Source organism: Oncorhynchus clarkii, chromosome 31 (assembly GCF_045791955.1).
Source record: "Oncorhynchus clarkii lewisi isolate Uvic-CL-2024 chromosome 31, UVic_Ocla_1.0, whole genome shotgun sequence".
Taxonomy (NCBI): Eukaryota; Metazoa; Chordata; class Actinopteri; order Salmoniformes; family Salmonidae; genus Oncorhynchus; species Oncorhynchus clarkii.
The window spans coordinates 26,231,433-26,251,834 of NC_092177.1; the positions used below are offsets into that span (position 1 = coordinate 26,231,433).

The 20,402-nt window shown below is 45.0% G+C and overlaps 2 protein-coding genes and 1 pseudogene across 11 annotated transcripts in view; all 3 read right to left on the bottom strand.

Moving 5' to 3' along the window:
- Positions 1-20,402, bottom strand: part of LOC139391237 (protocadherin gamma-C5-like) — a 76,646-nt gene that overhangs the window by 28,019 nt on the left and 28,225 nt on the right. Inside the window, exon 1 of one of the 10 annotated variants that reach the window (XM_071138876.1) lies at positions 4,898-7,339. The exons of 7 other annotated variants lie outside the window; for them this stretch is intronic. In XM_071138876.1, coding sequence (XP_070994977.1) covers positions 4,898-7,339 — 2,442 coding nt within the window. Of the gene's footprint in view, positions 1-931; positions 3,441-4,897; positions 7,340-20,402 lie in introns of those variants that run through there. 2 more of the 10 variants (XM_071138874.1, XM_071138875.1) reach the window with 2 other exon arrangements.
- On the bottom strand, positions 8,523-10,738 carry LOC139390451 (protocadherin gamma-C5-like). The gene is given in 2 exon segments (XM_071137580.1): positions 8,523-10,049; positions 10,658-10,738. Coding segments are annotated over 2 exon segments (1,608 nt in total).
- On the bottom strand, positions 11,169-13,627 carry LOC139390452 (protocadherin gamma-C5-like; annotated as a pseudogene).

Sequence of the window (20,402 nt, forward strand, 5' to 3'; positions counted from 1 at the left end):
AGCTGCTGCCACAGGCGTACAGACGTCCACACAGGGCGAGGCCATGGTTGTCTTGGTGTCAGAGGCATGGAACCAATCAAGGTTCAGAGGACAACAGGAAGTGAGAGGTCGAGCGCTGACTCTGGAATTCTTGTTTTTCAGCTTCTGCTTTACTCTTTGACTGATTCACCCCCTCTTCTCCCTTTCCTTCCCTCTGTTCCATCCTCTCCCTCACATCCCCCTCTCCCTCACTTCCTATTTTACTATTCCGTTACTCTATTTCCATCTGTTGTTACTCTCCTCCTCTCTACTCTAAACCTTCCCCTCTATCTCCCTCCAATCTCTGCCTTCCAATCCATCCATTCCCTCTCTCCATCCAATCCCTACCCTCCAATCCATCCATTCCCTCTCTGCATCCAATCCCTGCCCTCCAATCCATCCATTCCCTCTCTCCCTCATTCTCTCATAGCACAGTGCTTCACTGCTGATCTTGTTTAGTAATTGGAAGTCAGAAAGAGAGGTAGACTGCATTTCCTAGTCTTGGGTCAGATGAAACATTAAATCTCTCCTCTTCTCCTTCATCTCCTCCTCTAGCTGGATGACACAGTAAGGAAAGCCCCGTCACCACGTCCTAAGGAGAAGGATGAGGCTCAACAACACTAGTCTTTAGGAGAAATACTGCATTGTTACGTGACTTAGTCAATCTAGGTGAGCAGGCTCAAGACTGGATGTTAAAAATAGTATTAGAACCATGAGTTGAATTCTCCTTTCAATATGGTAAGCTAACTCAACAAAGACAACCATCTTTGGATAAAACCTTCACCGCCACTGGTTATAACCTAGTCCTTATAGACCTCAAATTACATTGAACAAGTGATTTTTTAGAAACACCTGTGATATGGCTAATAGAGTTCTCACCAATACCCTGCCTTCTGCCCCCTGGTGCCCTCACCTCATTGGCTGAGTTCATTAGGTGCTTCCTGTTGAGCGTCATACTGAGTGTGTTGTTATGGCTCATCATGGGTGTCTTAACAAACATAAAGTCACTGCGGCTGGAGGTGGTGGAGTAGCAGGGTCTGTAGGTCCGTGTTCCTGGGGGGTCTTGAGCTCCTCCCACCACCTCCATGTAACGGATGGGTCCGTCTGTGTTGAGCTGCAGGTGGAGGTCCTTGTGGGGCCTCTGATGGTAGGCCCTGCTGGGCCGGTAATGGCTGTAGCAGCAGCCTGTCCCTCCATGGTCGCTGCGGTGGCGGAGGCATCGGACCATGATGATGAAGAAGGTGAGGAAGGACATGGCCAAGACGCAGGCCAGTGAGATGATGAGGTACAGGGTGATGTCAGACATCCCAGTCTGCCGCATCCCCGACGTCTTCCGGTTTTCCATGGCGGCGTCACTGGCGCCCTTCTCCTCCACTGTTACCGTAATGGCCACAGTGGTGGAGAGAGTAGGTTCGCCGTTGTCCTGGACGACCACAGTGATGTCATAGGCGGAGCCACCCTCCTCCTCGGCTAGCTTGCGAGTGGTGCGGAGCTCGCCGGTGTGCGGGGTGATGAGGAACAGAGCAGCGTGAGGCCCGGGGGCGATGGAGTAGAACAACCAGGCGTTATGACCGCTATCGGGATCCACCCCAACCAGTTTATTAATGAGATGCCCTGGCCCAGCCGACAGCGGTACACTGAGCTGCAGCCCCGTATCCTGGGGGAAGGGGGGGTACACGATGAGGGGCGCATTGTCGTTAAGATCTACTACGAATACATGCACGGTGACGTTGGTGGTCCGAGGTGGCGCCCCGGCGTCTCGAGCCTGTACCTCAATGCGGAAGGCGCTGAGGGTTTCATGGTCCAGGGAGTGCATGCTATAGATGTGGCCAGTCTCTGGGTTGATGTAGACATAGGAGGAGATGTGTGAGCCCTGGACCATGCTGGGCAGGATGGAAAAGGAGACGCGGGCATTTTCCCCTATGTCCGGGTCAGAGGCCACCACCATGGCGATTGGGGTGCTGGGGGCGTTGTTCTCGGGGACGTCCACTGAGTAAGAGGCCTGGGAGAACGACGGAGCGTTGTCATTCACGTCTGACAGCTTGACCACGAAGGTCGTACATGACGACAGGGGAGGGGATCCAGCGTCGGTCGCCATGATGACCACAGTGTAATCAGCCATGGTCTCTCTGTCCAGGTTGCCGTCGGTGATGAGGTTGTAGTGCTCTCCAAAGGCGGAGTTGAGTTTGAAGGGCAGACTAGACTGGACCTTTAATGTTACCTTGCCGTTCTTACCAGAGTCCAGGTCCCTTGCGCTGATGAGGGCGATAACTGTGCCCAGTGCTGCGTCCTCCTGGATAGGACTGGTCAGTGACGTCAACATCACCTCCGGAGAGTTATCATTCACGTCAGTGACTTCAATTTTGATGTTACAGGATGCTTCCATGGCGGGGGTTCCCCCATCCCTGGCCAGCACAGTGACGTAATACTCATTCGCTGTTTCGTAATCCACGTGACCATTCACACGGACCTCACCGGTTTTCGAATCCACGCTGAATAGCTTGAGCACCCGGTCCGGCGTGTATTTACTAAACAGGAAGGAGACCTCCCCGTTCTGAGCATAATCCGCGTCGGTTGCGTTCAGTTTCGTTACTAAAGTGCCCTTTTCAACATTCTCCAACACGCTAACTTTTTTAATCGACATGTCAAAGACGGGCGCGTTGTCATTGACGTCCAGAATTGTAATGAGTAGAAGAGTGGAGCCAGACTTCTCTGGCTGTCCCCCGTCTAGGGCAGTAAGCAACAGGCGAAACGAGGCCTGCGTCTCCCTATCCAAAGCCTTCACTAAAACTAACTCCGGGAACTTATCCCCGTCACTTTTCGTTTCCACATTCAAAACAAAGCGGTCGTTGGATGCGAGGTGATACGTACGCAGAGAGTTGATACCCACATCTGGATCGTGCGCACTTTCCAGTCGGAACCGGGTGCCCGGCGCGGCCGCCTCTGATATCTCCAAGGAAATATTATTAGTGGAAAACTGCGGCGCATTGTCATTCACATCCACAATATCCACAAGAACACGATGTATTGCTAAAGGGTCCTCGAGTACAATCTCAACATGCAGTGAACATGTTGCACTTAATTCGCACATGTGTTCCCTGTCAATTGTCTGTCTAATAATAAAATCCCCAGTCGCCTGGTTCACCTCGAAGTACTGCGCGTTAGATTCCGAGACCACCCGCAATTTTCTCTGAATTATCATTTGAACGGTGAGACCCAAATCTTTAACGATATTCCCGACCACAGCCCCCGGACTGAGCTCTTCTGACACCGAGTAACTAAGCTGGGCGGTCGCGCCCATGAGGCAAGCCAGGGAAAACCATAGCCTCAGCACGGGCCACCCTCCGCAGTGCTTCCTCTGTCTGGATTCCATTATGAGAGGGGTCCGGGGGATGGAAAAGTTAAAAGTTCCTCTTTACCTTAACTAATCCATGGTTTCGTGAAAACAACGGTACCAGGCTGTTGGTAAACACTTCCGCTTAAGAAAAAGTGCGGTGGGAAGTTTATATGTAATCATGACGCCGCTATTATATATGTAAAATAAAGAGTAAAGGTAAAACTGCTTGAAGGCTCGGCTAAAACTCTCCCCAGTCTGTCTCCTCTGCTCCGCTCCTCTTAGGGCGGGGACACAAAGACCCGTTTCCTATTGGCCGAGCACCCGGGACTTGCTCCCCATACAGAAAGAACTCTTTCACAAAGCGGAGAGAGTGAAAACGTTTTAGAGGCACTTCTTTTGCACTAACAACCAAGTTACCGACACGTTACAGGCGAAATCCATTATTGTTTTAAGCAAAACAACTCTGAATGCACAACAGAAAGTTAAAGGGAAGCCTAAAAGCAAATTCTAGAGTTTTTTTTTTTTAAGAAAGTGACTTATGCCTTTTCCAACGGCATGCTGCACAGACCGAAACAAAAAGGGTGGGTATGAACCACAACTGTAAGTATGAACTTGTTGCTATGTTTTGTCAACGAAAGGAACTTATTCCACTGAATATATGCAACGTTAAAAGGGAAGTGATGAACTGATGGTCAAATTGCAATGATAGATTTAGCCGCAAGGTGGCATGTTTCCAAAGCGTTTCCATTTCAGACGTGTCGATAACGCTTGAATCATACACCATTATGTAACCTAGACTCGTCTTGGCAAGGAGGCAGCAATGTCATTGATGACAAATACAACGAGCATTGGCCTACTTACAACAGCTGTGTTGTAACAGGCCTACTACAACAGTTAAGAAATGGCATATGCACTTATCGTTTGATCCGGTGAAAATTAGTAGGCCTACGGTACTGACAAAATAATTTAATGAGAAATTACAGTGCTATGATATAGGCCTAAAGAAATCCATATAATTCACTGGTATGCTAAATGAGGCAAATCAACGAAAAAGGGTTTAATAACTATTAACACAATTTGTCCGGTGTAAATTCATATTTTGGAAAATCATAATTGTCTTCATCATTTTCGTCATGAAGAAAATATTTTACATGAAACCACAAGCCTACATGTTTTATGTAGTTGATAAGTGTTTACAATGAATTATTTTTCTGAACTACTCTACAACCATATATGACATGCAGGTTAACGTGCTACAACGTTGAGGTGAATGTGCACACCGGTAAGCATGATTTGGCGCTAATACTATATAATATTAGGCCGACATTGTTATATCATAAAGTGCACCCTGGACAATTAAACGTCACAATACAGTTCTTCATAAACTCTCAGGGTGTGATGTCATAACTGATGGTGGATCTTCACTTACGGATTATGACATCATGGGCTACATGAAAAATGAACTCTGAATTATCATGATAGGACGTCATAAAGCACTAGTCAGGAATATTATTCGTCACAATGCTGTTGTTTACTGCTCACCTGCTGGCTCTCAAAGGTCCAGGCGCTGTCGGGTAAAGACGCGTCTAGAACGTTGATCATCTCCTTAAAGTCAGTGGTGCTGCTGGGTTTAACGAAGGTGAAATCACTGAACTCTGACATGGGAGAGAGACAGGACCTGAAGGACTGACTCTGAGACAACATGTCCCCTCCCAGGACCTCTACGTACTTAATAGGCCCGTCAGTGTTGAGCTGGATCTGCAGGTTTCTATTGGGGTTATTGTAGCCGTCCAAATCGTCCAGTCTCATGCAGCAACTACCGCTGCTCCTGCTGTTTCTAACGCACTTGACCGCTAACATGACAAAAGTCACCAGAGACAGCATGGACACCGAGGCCAGAGAGAGGATCAAATACAGGGTGATTCTCCCGCTTTTCTTGCCGGGCTCTGGCGCTTTCTGCCGGAGGTCCAAGATGGGTTCTTGGAGCCCGTCCTCTACCAGTATGGCCACTGTGACCGTGGAAGACTGTACCGGTTCCCCGTCGTCCTTTATCTCTATAAGCAGCCTCTGAGAGGAGTCGTCCTGCTCGGACACAGCCCGTTTAGTCCTTACTTCCCCTGTGTAAAGATTGACATTGAACAGAGACGCATCTGTGGCCTCCGCCAGTTTATACGAGATCCAGGCGTTATGACCCGAGTCTGCGTCCACGGCCGTTACCTTAGTAACCAGGTGGCCTGCTTTAGAAGAGCGGGGCATCTTCTGGTGAGAGAGCGAGTCCAGGGCAGCGGAGGGGTAAATAACAGCGGGGGCATTGTCGTTCTGGTCCAGGATAAAAACATGGACAGTGGCGTTGCTGCTCAGAGACGGAGAGCCGTGGTCCTTTGCCTGCACCAGAATCTGAAACACCTTCAGTGTCTCATAGTCAAACGAGTGCATGCTGTAGATGCTGCCGTTATCAGAGTTCATATACACATAGGAGGAGACAGACACTTTGGAGTCTAGGATGGAGTAAGAGATTTTGGCATTATCCCCGAAATCCAGGTCAGATGCAGATACTGAGGAGAGCATGGAGCCTGGTAGTCCATTCTCTTTTAAATAGACATCATAGAAGGACTGAGTGAATTTAGGGGAGTTGTCGTTGACATCAATGATACTGACAGGTATAGTTTTCTTGGTAGTCAGGGGAGGGGAGCCCGAATCAGTGGCTGTTATCTCAATTTTATACTCTGAGAAGCTCTCTCGGTCTAAAACACCACTGGTGACCAGTGCGTAATTATTAGAAAATGACGGTTTTAGTTTGAAAGGATAGTCTCGCGGGAGCTCTAACGTTACGTTACCGTTATTCCCGGAGTCTAGGTCCCGGACACTGATCAAAGCCACTACTGTGCCACTGGGTGCGTCTTCGCGCACAGGGCTCGGTTTAGAGGTGAGGACGATTTCAGGAGAGTTGTCATTAACGTCTACGACTTCTACCTGCACACTACAATGTCCCTCCATTTTAGGGGTGCCTTTGTCTTTCGCGCTGATGTCAATTTCAAAATTTACAGCACTCTCGAAATCTAATTCCCCCTTTAAAAATAATTTACCGGTCACAGGATCAATCTCAAATACAGACAGCACGGAATCAGGTGTATGCACACCGAACGCATAATCCACCTCCCCATTTTGGCCCTCGTCGATGTCTGTCGCTTTAGGTTGTAGTATTAGAGTACCCTTCGCGCTACTTTCACTTACATAAACTTTATACACAGTTTTTTCAAAAACGGGAATGTTGTCATTGTTATCAAGCACTGTAATTGTTATTTGTGCCGTTCCGGATCTTATGGGATTACCCCCATCAAGCGCTGTCAATAATAGCTGATGGAAAACCTTTTTCTCTCTGTCCAGAGGTTTTGCCAAAACCAGTTCTGGCACTTTTCTTCCACCAGTGATTTCTTTTAATTTTAAAGTAAAACATTCGTCTTTACTAAGAGTATATGATTTTAGAGAATTACTTCCAACATCTGGGTCTTGTGCGCTTTCTAATGGAAAACGTACACCTGCTGCAGTAGATTCAGCTATCTCTAATGTATGTTGTTTTGAAGGAAAACTAGGGGAGTTGTCATTCATATCTTGTATTTCTACCTCAACACGATATAGTTGTAACGGGTTCTCAATAACAACCTGCAGAGGTAGAACGCAGCTGACGCTTTGTCCGCATAAAGTCTCTCTGTCTATTCTCTCATTGACGACCAGCTCGCCCTTCCCCGCATCCACACTGAAGTACTGCTTACCAGCCTCAGAGGCGACACGCAGTTTACGGTCAAAAATCTCAGATAGTCCCAAACCCAGATCTTTGGCTAGATTTCCTACCACAGAGCCCTGTTTCAGTTCCTCCGGGATGGTGTAGCGAGTCTGTCCGTCTATTGTACTCCACAGGAGAAAGAAATGATGCCACCAAAGAGCCAGCCATCTCCAGTCTCGGTATCCCATTCTCTTTGTCATCCCTGATCCGTTACAGCACAATTCCTAATGAAATACTGTCCAGAACAAAGAGTGTCATATCAAAACATCTCCAGAATGTATATTCCATTCAGCAATTTTCCCATAAATGTTTTATCACGACATGGACGTGTCTGGAGTATGTAGTCTTTACGTGTATGGAAGCGCATCCCTCTCTCTCCTCCAGCTCGGAGTATTGTAAGGGTTACGTTGCTGAGGCTGGGGGAGGGGGTAGATCTCTTTGGACAGTTCTGCACACTATTGGTGCACAGCGTACATCTCTAACACCCAATGAGGGGCCACCAGTACAGACCTCTTAAAGCCACAGCAGTCACACTACCCACGCGCTCTAACACCCACTGACAGCACACAGAGAGAGTCCCATTAGCCCCTGCAATAATATACTGTTCATGTTGATGTACAACATCCTATGGGCAGCCTAGAGGTAAGCCTATGACTCAGAATGTGTTAAGGTGTAAACCAGGATGGAAAATAAAACACCCTATTGCTCACAGACTTCATCCCAAACAGTCATTCTAAAAAGAGCCCAAGTGGAAGGAAACACTTTTTTTTTTAAACTACTAAGTTTATATAAACTATCAAATGAGCTGCAATCAATCATAAAAATACCAGCAATTGTACAATTTAAAAATGTTCAACAACTGTAAATGTACTTCTCTGTTAGACTGCCATGAGCCCACAGAATCACACCGTTGATTCCGAGGTGGTGTTAATCAGGGTCACAACAGAACTACCACTACGTTTAACACCCACAGAAACATTATCACTCAGAGTCACTGATGATTATGACCAGGGGATTTCTAATCATCCATTGAAGATGGCTGCCTACGTCAGCAGTTCAATTAAGAGTAACCGGCTGATAATATTTTTTACATAATTGTATTATGAAAAACTGAAACCATGATTTCGATTCATATTATTGTAAGGTTCCGTGGCAGAGTTTTTCACTGCACCTACTTCCTCTAATACATGACGAATACTGAGCATAAACTATGCGCTAGCCACAAAATATTCTTATTCTATATAAACAACCACCCCAAACAACAAGCTATGATTTATGGAATGAAAGACACCAGTGGAGGTTATTTTGTTACGTATTCTTCAAATGGTGATTAATGACGTCACTAAACAGTCTACATTCGAATATCATAACCATCACAATCAACTACACTTCACTGCTCACCTGCTGGCTCTCAAAGGTCCAGGCGCTGTCGGGTAAAGACGCGTCTAGAACGTTGGGGGAAATAACGGAGGGGGAAATAACAGCGGGGGCATTGTCGTTCTGGTCCAGGATAAAAACATGGACAGTGGCGTTGCTGCTCAGAGACGGAGAGCCGTGGTCCTTTGCCTGCACCAGAATCTGAAACACCTTCAGTGTTTCATAGTCAAACGAGTGCATGCTGTAGATGCTGCCGTTATCAGAGTTCATATACACATAGGAGGAGACAGACACGCCCTGCACTTTGGAGTCCAGGATACAGTAGGAGATCTTGGCATTATCCCCGAAATCCAGGTCAGATGCAGATACTGAGGAGAGCATGGAGCCTGGTAGTCCATTCTCTTTTAAATAGACATTATAGGAGGACTGAGTGAATTTAGGGGAGTTGGCGTTGACATCAATGATACTGACAGGTATAGCTTTCTTGGTAGTCAGGGGAGGGGAGCCCGAATCTGTGGCTGTTATCTCAATATTATACCCCGAGAAGCTCTCTCGGTCTAAAACACCACTGGTGACCAGTGCATAATTATTAGAAAATGACGGTTTCAAACTAAAATTATAGTCTCGCGGGAGTTGTAACGTAACTTTACCGTTATTACCGGAGTCTAGGTCCCGGGCGCTGATCAAAGCCACGACTGTGCCACTTGGCGCATCTTCTCGCACCGGACTCGGTTGGGAGGTGAGAACGATTTCGGGAGCATTGTCGTTCAGGTCAACCACTTCCACCTGCACACTACAGTGTCCTTCCATCTCCGGGATACCTTTATCTTTAGCAGTGATATCAATTTCAAAGTTTGCAGCAGTTTCGTAATCTAATTTACCTTTCAAAAACATCTCTCCTTTTTCCGTATCAATATCAAATGTAGAAAGTACAGACTCGGGTGTGTGCTCACCAAATGTATATTTTACCTCACCATTTTGACCATCATCTTTATCCGTTGCCTTAAGTTTAACCATGAAAGCGCCTTTTGCGCTATTTTCGCCGATGGAAGCTTTATACATTGATTTTTCGAATACTGGGATATTATCATTTACATCAAGCACTGTGATTGTTATCTGTGACGTCCCGGATCTGACTGGACTCCCCCCATCTAGTGCTGTCAATATTAGCTGATGGACAGCTTTTCTCTCTCGGTCAAGTGGTTTCTCTAAAACCAGTTCAGGGACTTTTCTTCCATTACGAAGCTCTTTTACTTTTAAACTAAAACAGTCGTCTTTACTGATGGTATAGGATTTAAATGAGTTGCTTCCCACGTCAGGGTCCTCTGCTCTCTCCAGTGGAAAATGAACACCCGCTACAGTCGATTCTGCAATTTTTAAAGCCTGCTCCTTTGTGAGAAAAGTAGGGGAATTGTCATTTATGTCTCATATGTCCACCTCAATTCGATGTAACTGTAACGGGTTCTCAATTACAACCTTTAGAGGTAAAATGCAGCTGGCGCTTTGTCCGCATAAAGTGTCTCTATCTATTCTCTCATTGCATTACATTATCCTTCCGTCTATGTAAGTACATCCCTCTCTCTTCTCCGGCTCGGAGTATTGTAAGGGTTACGGTGCTGAGGCTGAGGGGCGGGAGTAGATCTCTTTGTACAGTTCTGCACACTATTGGTGCACAGCGTGCATCTCTAACACCCAATGAGAGACCAACAGAACAGACCTCTTAAAGCCACAGCAGCATCCAGGAGCTGCATATAAGCACTCTGACGCAACACACACAGAGAGAGAGATAGTTATGGTCAACTCACTATTTTTGATATACTGTCTATCTATATTGTTGTGAAATCTATTATGGACAGGGCAGCCCATAGCCAACAGAAATGAATAGGTTAAAGTGTAAACAACCATGATCATCATATAAATGCGTTCAAGTGTAAACCATGATCAGAAATATTCTCTCTCATTACGCGCAGACATCATCCAAAACACTGCCATTCTAGTGGAGCCCATAGGAAGGAAACACTTGGTTTTACTATTATACATGAACTATTGATTGAGCTGCAATGAATGTGAACAATATACTGTATATCTTACAGCAATTATAAATTAGCCTCTCTTTGCCATCGCGGCCACAAAAACAACACAGCACATTCAGAGGGAATGTCGCTGTCCATGGTGCTGAAACCCTCAGCCTCTTTAAACCAGTCAGACTGAAACATAATCATGCCCAACACGCACTACAGACAGTAACAATAGTTTTTACACTGTCTCGGAGGATTACAACCAAGATTCAAATCATTCAGCTATTTCGAAATCATAGCGAAATCATACAGCAAATTATCTAACGTGGATACACCTAAAGGATGGAACAATTGCGCTGTTTTGTTCAATGGTGAAATTATTTCGAATTGACAAAACACTGCTTGAATTCTAAGTTTCACTCCGACTTCAGTTGCACAGCACAGTTAGTAACTATGCATTTACTGGCTTTAGGACGTGACATATGGAGTCTCAAAATGAACCTACCATTATATTCCATCATTGTAAAGGAAACTACTATCAGAAGAACAAGTTGAGATTTGGTAAATTTTGAAATACAAACTACTATATGTCACAAAACAGTCTACATTCGAATATCATAACAATCACAATCAACTACAGTTCACTGCTCACCTGCTGGCTCTCAAAGGTCCAGGCGCTGTCGGGTAAAGACGCGTCTAGAACGTTGATCATCTCCTTAAAGTCAGTGGTGCTGCTGGGTTTAACGAAGGTGAAATCACTGAACTCTGACATGGGAGAGAGACAGGACCTGAAGGACTGACTCTGAGACAACATGTCCCCTCCCAGGACCTCTACGTACTTAATAGGCCCGTCAGTGTTGAGCTGGATCTGCAGGTTTCTATTGGGGTTATTGTAGTCGTCCAAATCGTCCAGTCTCATGCAGCAACTACCGCTGCTCCTGCTGTTTCTAACGCACTTGACCGCTAACATGACAAAAGTCACCAGAGACAGCATGGACACCGAGGCCAGAGAGAGGATCAAATACAGGGTGATTCTCCCGCTTTTCTTGCCAGGCTCTGGCGCTTTCTGCCGGAGGTCCAAGATGGGTTCTTGGAGCCCGTCCTCTACCAGTATGGCCACTGTGACCGTGGAAGACTGTACCGGTTCCCCGTCGTCCTTTATCTCTATAAGCAGCCTCTGAGAGGAGTCGTCCTGCTCGGACACAGCGCGTTTAGTCCTTACTTCCCCTGTGTAAAGATTGACATTGAACAGAGACGCATCTGTGGCCTCCGCCAGTTTATACGAGATCCAGGCGTTATGACCCGAGTCTGCGTCCACGGCCGTTACCTTAGTAACCAGGTGGCCTGCTTTAGAAGAGCGGGGCATCTTCTGGTGAGAGAGCGAGCCCAGGGCAGCGGAGGGGTAAATAACAGCGGGGGCATTGTCGTTCTGGTCCAGGATAAAAACATGGACAGTGGTGTTGCTGCTCAGAGACGGAGAGCCGTGGTCCTTTGCCTGCACCAGAATCTGAAACACCTTCAGTGTCTCATAGTCAAACGAGTGCATGCTGTAGATGCTGCCGTTATCAGAGTTCATATACACATAGGAGGAGACAGACACTTTGGAGTCTAGGATGGAGTAAGAGATTTTGGCATTATCCCCGAAATCCAGGTCAGATGCAGATACTGAGGAGAGCATGGAGCCTGGTAGTCCATTCTCTTTTAAATAGACATCATAGGAGGACTGAGTGAATTTAGGGGAGTTGTCGTTGACATCAATGATACTGACAGGTATAGTTTTCTTGGTAGTCAGGGGAGGGGAGCCCGAATCTGTGGCTGTTATCTCAATTTTATACTCTGAGAAGCTCTCTCGGTCTAAAACACCACTGGTGACCAGTGCGTAATTATTAGAAAATGACGGTTTCAGATTAAAAGGATAGTCTCGCGGGAGTTGTAACGTTACGTTACCGTTTTTCCCGGAGTCTTGGTCTCGGGCACTAATCAAAGCCACTACTGTGCCACTGGGTGCGTCTTCGCGCAACGGACTCGGCTTGGAGGTCAAAATTATTTCAGGAGGGTTGTCGTTTACGTCAACTACCTCCACCCGAACACTACATTGTCCCTCCATTTCTGGAGTGCCGTTATCTTTTGCATTGATATCAATTTCATATGTAGCCGCATTTTCGAAATCTAATTCTCCTTTCAAAAACATCTCTCCTGTGTCTGAATCAATGTCAAATATAGAAAGCACGGCATTGGGGGTGCGCTCACCAAATGAATACTTCACCTCCCCATTTTGAACATCGTCTACGTCTATCGCTTTAAGTTTGACCATAAAAGTACCTTTGGACTATTTTCGTGTATGGAAACCTTGTACAATGCCTTTTCAAACACTGGAAAATTGTCGTTTACATCAAGCACTGTAATAGTTATCTGTGACGTCCCGGATCTGACAGGACTCCCCCCGTCTAGTGCAGTTAATAGTAACTGATGGACAGCTTGTTTCTCTCGATCTATAGGTTTTTCTAATACTAACTCTGGGGCTTTTCTTCCATTATTAAGGTCTTTTACCTTTAAACTAAAGCACTCGTCTTTACTAATTGTATAATACTTGAGTGCGTTACTTCCCACATCTGGGTCCTCTGCGCTCTCCAAAGAAAATCGCCTGCCTACAACAACAGATTCCGCTATTTTCAACGTGAGTTAATTTGTTATAAAATTTGGCGAATTGTCATTTATGTCTCGTATTTCCACCTCAATTCGATACAACTGTAACGGGTTCTCAATGACAACCTGCAGAGGTAAAACGCAGCTGGCGCTTTGTCCACATACAGTCTCTCTTTCTATTCTTTCATTGACGATCAGCTCGCCCTTCCCTGCATCCACACTGAAATACTGCTTACCAGCCTCAGAAGCGACACGCAGTTTACGGTCAAATATCTCAGATAGTCCCAAACCCAGATCTTTGGCTAGATTTCCTACCACAGAGCCCTGTTTCAGTTCCTCCGGGATGGTGTAGCGAGTCTGTCCGTCTATTGTACTCCACAAGAGAAAGAAATTATGCCACCAAAGAGCCAGCCATCTCCAGTCTCGGTATCCCATTATCTTTGTCATCCCTGATCCGTTATAACACAATTCCCACTTAAATACTGTCCAGAACAAAGAGCTTCATATCAAAATACCTCTCCAGAATACATATTTCATTAAGCATTATTTCGTTAATTTTGTATCACGATAAGTATGTGTTTAGAGGATGTTGTATCTCCGTGTGTATGACTGCGCCCCCCTCTCTTCTCCAGCTCAGAATATTGTAAGGGTTAAGGTGCTGAGGCTAGGGGGAGGGAGTAGATCTCTTTGAACAGTTCTGCACGCTATTGGTGCACAGCGTGCATCTCTAACACCCAATGAGAGGCCAAAATAACAGCCTTTTTAAAGCCAGAGCAGCATCCAGGAGCTGTCCAAGCGCTCTGACAGAGCAACACACACACAGAGAGAGAGAGAGAGAGAGAGAGAGAGAGAGAGAGAGAGAGAGAGAGAGAGAGAGAGAGAGAGAGAGAGAGAGAGAGAGAGAGAGAGAGAGAGAGAGAGAGAGAGAGAGAGAGAGAGAGAGAGAGAGAGAGAGAGAGAGAGAGAGAGAGAGAGAGAGAGAGAGAGAGAGAGAGAGAGAGAGAGAGAGAGAGAGAGAGAGAGAAGGACTGTATTTTCCATTGAACAATAATACATTGTCTATATTGATGTGAAAAATATTATGGAGAGTCCAGAGGTAGGTTATATTTAATAATTCATAAATGTGTGAAGCGACGTCGGAAATATCGTGTGACTTTGCGCACAGATACCAAAACATTGGCATTCCAATAGAGCCCCTTGCTTTGAAGAAAATATATTTGACTAGATCTCTTATAGTTTACATAAAATAATAATTGAGTGGCAGAAAAAATATATCAAAATATCTCTAAATTCGGTGACCAAGTTATCCATTATTTATCAACCGAGCTTTGTTCTGAACCTAAAATAACAAGCATTGATTTGTGCAATGTTGAAACAAAACAGTGTTGCTGCTGGGCTTAACGAAGGTGAAATCACTGAACTCTGACATGCGAGAGACTCTGAGACATGTCCCCTCCCAGGACCTCTACGTACTTAATAGGCCCGTCAGTGTAGAGCTGGATCTGCAGATGTCTGTGTCACACAGGAGGACACAAACACGCCCTGCACTTTGGAGTCTAGGACGGACACAATCCCCCAGGTCTGGATCAGTAACGGAGGTTGAAAATAATATTTTCCCCGGTGTGTAATTGTCTTTTACATACACTGGGTAGGAAGGCTGAGAGAATAGCGGTAGATTGTCATTCACATCTAACACACCAACAGTGATAGTTTTCTTGCTGGATAGAGGGTTTTCTCCTGAATCACTAGCACTGATCTCTATACTGGGAGTGACGCTCACTGTCAAGAGATGCGTTAGTTACCGTTGCATAATGCTTGGATACGGACGGGTTCAATTTGATTCAATTTGACGTTGGGGACACGCTCAACCTCACCTTCCCATTGTCTCCTGAATCTGGGTCTTTAGCGTTTGGCAAAGCTGTCCCATTCCCGATAGGCGAATCCTCCGGAACAGTAGTACTTAGAGACGTCATAATGATTTCTGGGATGTTGCCATTGACGTCAGTTATTTGAAATTCAACACCACAATGCCCATCCATCTCTGGGTTGCCTTTGTTTTTAGTAATAACGTGAAATACATGTGAATACGTTTTTTTCATAATCTAGTTCAGCTTTTACTATAATTAACCCAGATAAATGGTACATTTCAAATCATGTTGCCACTGAGTCTGGCGTTTGATCGACAAAAGACCTGCTCGATATCCCCACGTTCTTCATCTGGATCTGTCGCTTTTACGGGTAAAATCACAGTGACGTGAGCAACATTTTCGTTAACACTAGCCTCATAAAGCTGTCTCTCAAACAGTGGTGCGTTATCGTTAATATCAAGCACCCTAATATTAGTCTCAGAGGTTCCTGAATGTTGTCCCATCACAGTGGTTTTTGTTCGTTAATGTTAATGCAGTAAGAGATTATTGTTTTTGCAGCTCCACCAGAATCCAGTGCACTTTCGAGTGGAAATCGTGAGCCTGGGTTTGCTGACTCTACAATCTCCAGCCCCTTTTTTTTCGTAAGAAAACAGGGAGAATTGTCATTAATATCCCCCTGCATTTGAATCTCGACTCAGTGCAGCTGCAAATTACTTTATATCACTATCTCCAAAGGCAATAGACACGGAACTCTTTGTCCACACATACCCTCTCTGTCTATCCTCTCACTGACGACCAGCTCTCCAAATCCACTCTGAAATCCTGCTTACCAGCCTCCGAGGTTATCCGTAATTTACGATGGTAAATATCAGATAGTCCCAACCCCAGATCTTTGGCTAGATTTCCTACCACAGAGCCCTATTTCAGTTCCTCCGGGATGATGTAGCGAGTCTGTCCATCTATTGTAACCAACAAGAGAAAGACGACATGACACCATAGCAGCACCTGCCACACACCCAGTCTATTCCACATGGTCCCACAACACATCAACACCTTTATATGATTCCATCCAACATTCGGCCTCTCGCAGGAGTGGCAATAATCAATCAGTAATCCAAAGTGTCTCATATTCTACAGTGATGGGGAAGCTTTTTGTAGATATCTTTGTACAGTTCTGCACGCTATTGGTGCACAGCATCTAATGAGTTAAACAACAGGATTTAGCTGTCATTTATAGCTACAGTGAAAATGTCATTACTTGGGAAACCGATACCATAGCACCATAGCAATTCAACATGATAATAAATAAAAAAAATCTATTATCATTATCAGCTGGTGAAGGAACTAAATGTTCTTATTAAATTGTTATAAATTAATTACAGATGGAATACTAGTATGTGCACAGCTGTACTGTAAATCATTGCAGAGTTAAAAGAGGTATTATAGGTTGTAAAGTGGTGGTTCTAAAACTCTAGGTATCATACGGGCTCGGGCTCGGGCTCAATGCTTCCTGATGTCTGTGTGGGAGACAAAGGCTCTCCGTTGCCGTCCTGTGGTAACAGAAAGCAGGCGCAGCACAGCCTGAGCACGTCATAAGAGCAACCCACGTGGCTCCGAATATAAATACATCCCACAAGCCGTCTTAAAAATATCTGCATGAGGTCTGAAGAGCAAATGAAAAGAGAGGGGGAGCGGAGATTGCTCTCCCACACACACACACACTTCACTGGCCTATTTCCATGACATTAACTAATTACCTGAGAGCTGAATAGACCGCCCTAATATTTGTGATTTGGACATATTCTATCGACACTTTTTTTTGGTCGACCACGAATCGGGTCTAGGAGATTAAAGGGTTGCGCGATTTCGTCATCCCTCGAGGTCTGCCTAGCAACACTGGCATCTGACGGAATTATTTATATCCGCAATGAAAAAAAAGCAAAACCTCCAGTGAAAGTAAACGCTATATTATTATACAAATCACAAGCCGTAGCTTACATCATATCACAATAGTGCAACGAATGTATCTAAATATGAAAAACAATATATCAGCTTTGCTATTAGATAATCCGAGTCTGACAGAACGACGAAGGTTGGTAGGGAGAGCGAGAGAGGGAGTGGGAACGCGCTTCCACTGAGCTCTGAAGCGAGTTTCAGCACCACACGGGTGGACAGCCCCACACAAGCGGCCAGCTCGCGCTGCTGCTGAAATGTGGCCGACCGCGTGGTGGCTGCTGCACAGACAGAGTCCTTCCCAAACAAAGACTTTCGAAAACACAACCACAACATACCCTTGCTAACCTCCTCTTCTCTTTCGATTCAAACAGAAAAACGTTCTGCCTTAATAAACAATCCACGTGTTTCCAATAACAATTTTGATCGAGCAAATCATTTTGTTTTATAAACCTATTATTTTTAACGCACTGCCAAATCAGGTGCCGAAAGCAGTTATTGTAGGCTACCTACGCCACAACATACTTACGTATAAAAACATTTAGTGACGTAGGATATATATCGTGTTTGAACTTCCATCATACTCTGATCGTTGTCAGATTCGTTCTGACGTGCCTACACGGAGTCACTATAGAGATTTAGTCATCTATATGTCCTTATAGACCGTCTCTACATTGCAACGCTTTCAAACGGATCTGCCAACATATAGAATCTGGTATCCACACAACATCCACCCATATAATGAAGGGCTCCAGCCTTATATTCAGCCCCTTTCCTTTGCTTGGAACTGTGAATTACATGTCAATGTATAGTTTATTATATGCAAATGATATACAGTACATCTTCCCAGCTATTGGTGGAATGACACTCAGTGCTGGGTGCCACTGTATATGCGGATCATAAAGGTGCTTCGTTGTCTTACTTTGTCCTGTTTATGAGGTCATTTAAGTCAGTAAGGTCATGGAGGTGTGCACTGTATGTGAGTTGGGATGGTGGAGTCCCTCTAACTTAAAGTATTTCTTACCTTATTTGGAGAGCCAGGGGAGCAACAGAAGACATGTCCGCAACAGCAGCAAAGGAGAGACATGGAAGAGAAGAACAGAGAGACAAAAGAGACGTGGGTTAGCACACGTCTTGGGACAGACACATCCCTGATACTTACCGTTCACCTTTACACCTTGACGGACTCCAGACTGGGTGACAGGGATGATATGCATTGTGATACCTGTGATATTTGGCCAAATGATGATGTTCCCAGAGCCGATCTGCTATGTGAACTGTTTGTGTGCGTCAAAGAAAGGTGGGCTAATATCAAAACAATACAAATAATGAATGTGTCTGCTATATGTGAGGTGTGCTTCTTTGTTCACACAGAGAGAGAGACAGAGAGAGAGAGACAGAGACAGAGACAGAGACAGAGAGACAGAGAGACAGACAGAGACAGACAGAGACAGACAGAGACAGACAGAGAGAGAGAGAGCGAGTGCGAGAACAGATCCTCACAAGAATCTGAAGTGAAATGTCTACTGATGATCTGGTGCTTCTGTCACCAACCAAGGAGGGCCTACAGCAGCACCTAGATCTTATGCACAGATTCTGTCAGACCTGGGCCCTGACAGTAAATCTCAGTAAGACAAACATAATGGTGTTCCAAAAAAGGTCCAGTTGCCAGGACCACAAATACAAATTCCATCTAGACACCGTTGCCCTAAAGCACACAAAAAATGATACATACCTCGGCCTAAACATCAGCGCCACAGGTAACTTCCACAAAGCTGTGAATGAGCTGAGAGACAAGGCAAGAAGGGCCTTCTATGCCATCAAAAGGAACATAAAATTCCACATACCAATTAGGATTTGGCTAAAAATACTCAAATCAGTTCTAGACCCATTTGCCCTTTATGGTTGTGAGGTCTGGGGTCCGCTCACCAACCAAGAATTCACTAAATAGGACAAACATCAAATTGAGAGACTGCATGAATATCCTCCGTGTACAATGTAAAACACCAAATAATACATTCAGAGCAGAATTAGGCCGATATTCGCTATGATCAAAATCCAGAAAAGAGATGTAAAATTCTACAACCACCTAAAAGGAGGCGATTCCCAAACCTTCCATAACAAAGTCATTACTGAGAGATGAACCTGGAGAAGAGTCCCCTAAGCAAGCTGGTCCTGGGGCTCTGTTCACAAACACAAACGGACCCCACAGAGCCCCAGGACAGCAACACAATTAGACAATTAGTTTAATGAGAAAACAAAAATATAATTACTCTACACATTGGAAAGAATTAACAATTAGCAAACTAGAATGCTATTTGGCCCTAAACAGAGAGTACACAGTGGTAGAATACCTGACCACTGTGACTGACCCAAAATTAAGGAAAACTTTGACTATGTCCAGACTCAGTGAGCATAGCCTTGCTATTGGCTCTCAAGAGGAGAAAGGCTACAACATGAGGTGGAAACTGAGCTGCACTTCCTAACCTCCTGCCAAATGTATGACCATATTAGAGACACATATTTCCCTCAGATTACACAGACCCACAAAGAATTTGAAAACAAATCCAATTTTGATAAACTCCCGTATCTATTGGGTGAAATACCACAGTGTGCCATCACAGCAGCAAGATTTGTGACCTGTTGCCACGAGAAAAGGGCAACCAGTGAAGAACAAGCACCATTGTAAATACAACCCATATTTATGCTTATTTATTTTCCCTTTTGTACTTTAACTATTTGCACATCGTTACAACACTGTATATAGACATAATATATTTGTAATGTCTTTATTCTTTTGGAACTTCTGTGAGTGTAATGTTTACTGTTAATTGTTATTGTTTATTTCACTTTAGTTTTTTTGTTGATGTATCTAGTTCACTTGCTTTGGCAATGTAAACATATGTTTCCCATGACGATAAATGTGATTGAATAGAGAGGGTGGATACAGAAGACAAGACTTAATGAAAGAGAAATACAACACCCTTATTGACCCAGCCTCTCTAAAACAGGAGTGTGAGCGGTGGAGTTGATCATCATCTGCATGTCCCAGCCAGAACGCTGATAGCCCCATTTAAGGAGGACTGAGGGTGTGTCCAATATGGCTCCCTATTCCCTATGTAGTGCACTACTTTGACCAGAGTTCTATGGGAACCTGGTCCAAAGTAGTGCACTATATTGGGAATAGGCTGCCATTTCACTATGCTGCAGTACAGGACGTTGCCATGCTGCAGAGGAACACAGAAACAGCAGGTGCACTCGAGGAGATGCCCAGGGAGGATGTGTTCTTTATTAATTACATGCTTTCCCGCTGTGCGTCTGATAGAGGAACAGAGCTTGTGGTACTGTGTGTTACACATTGATAACCACTATGATACACAAGAATGCACATGTACCAGTCA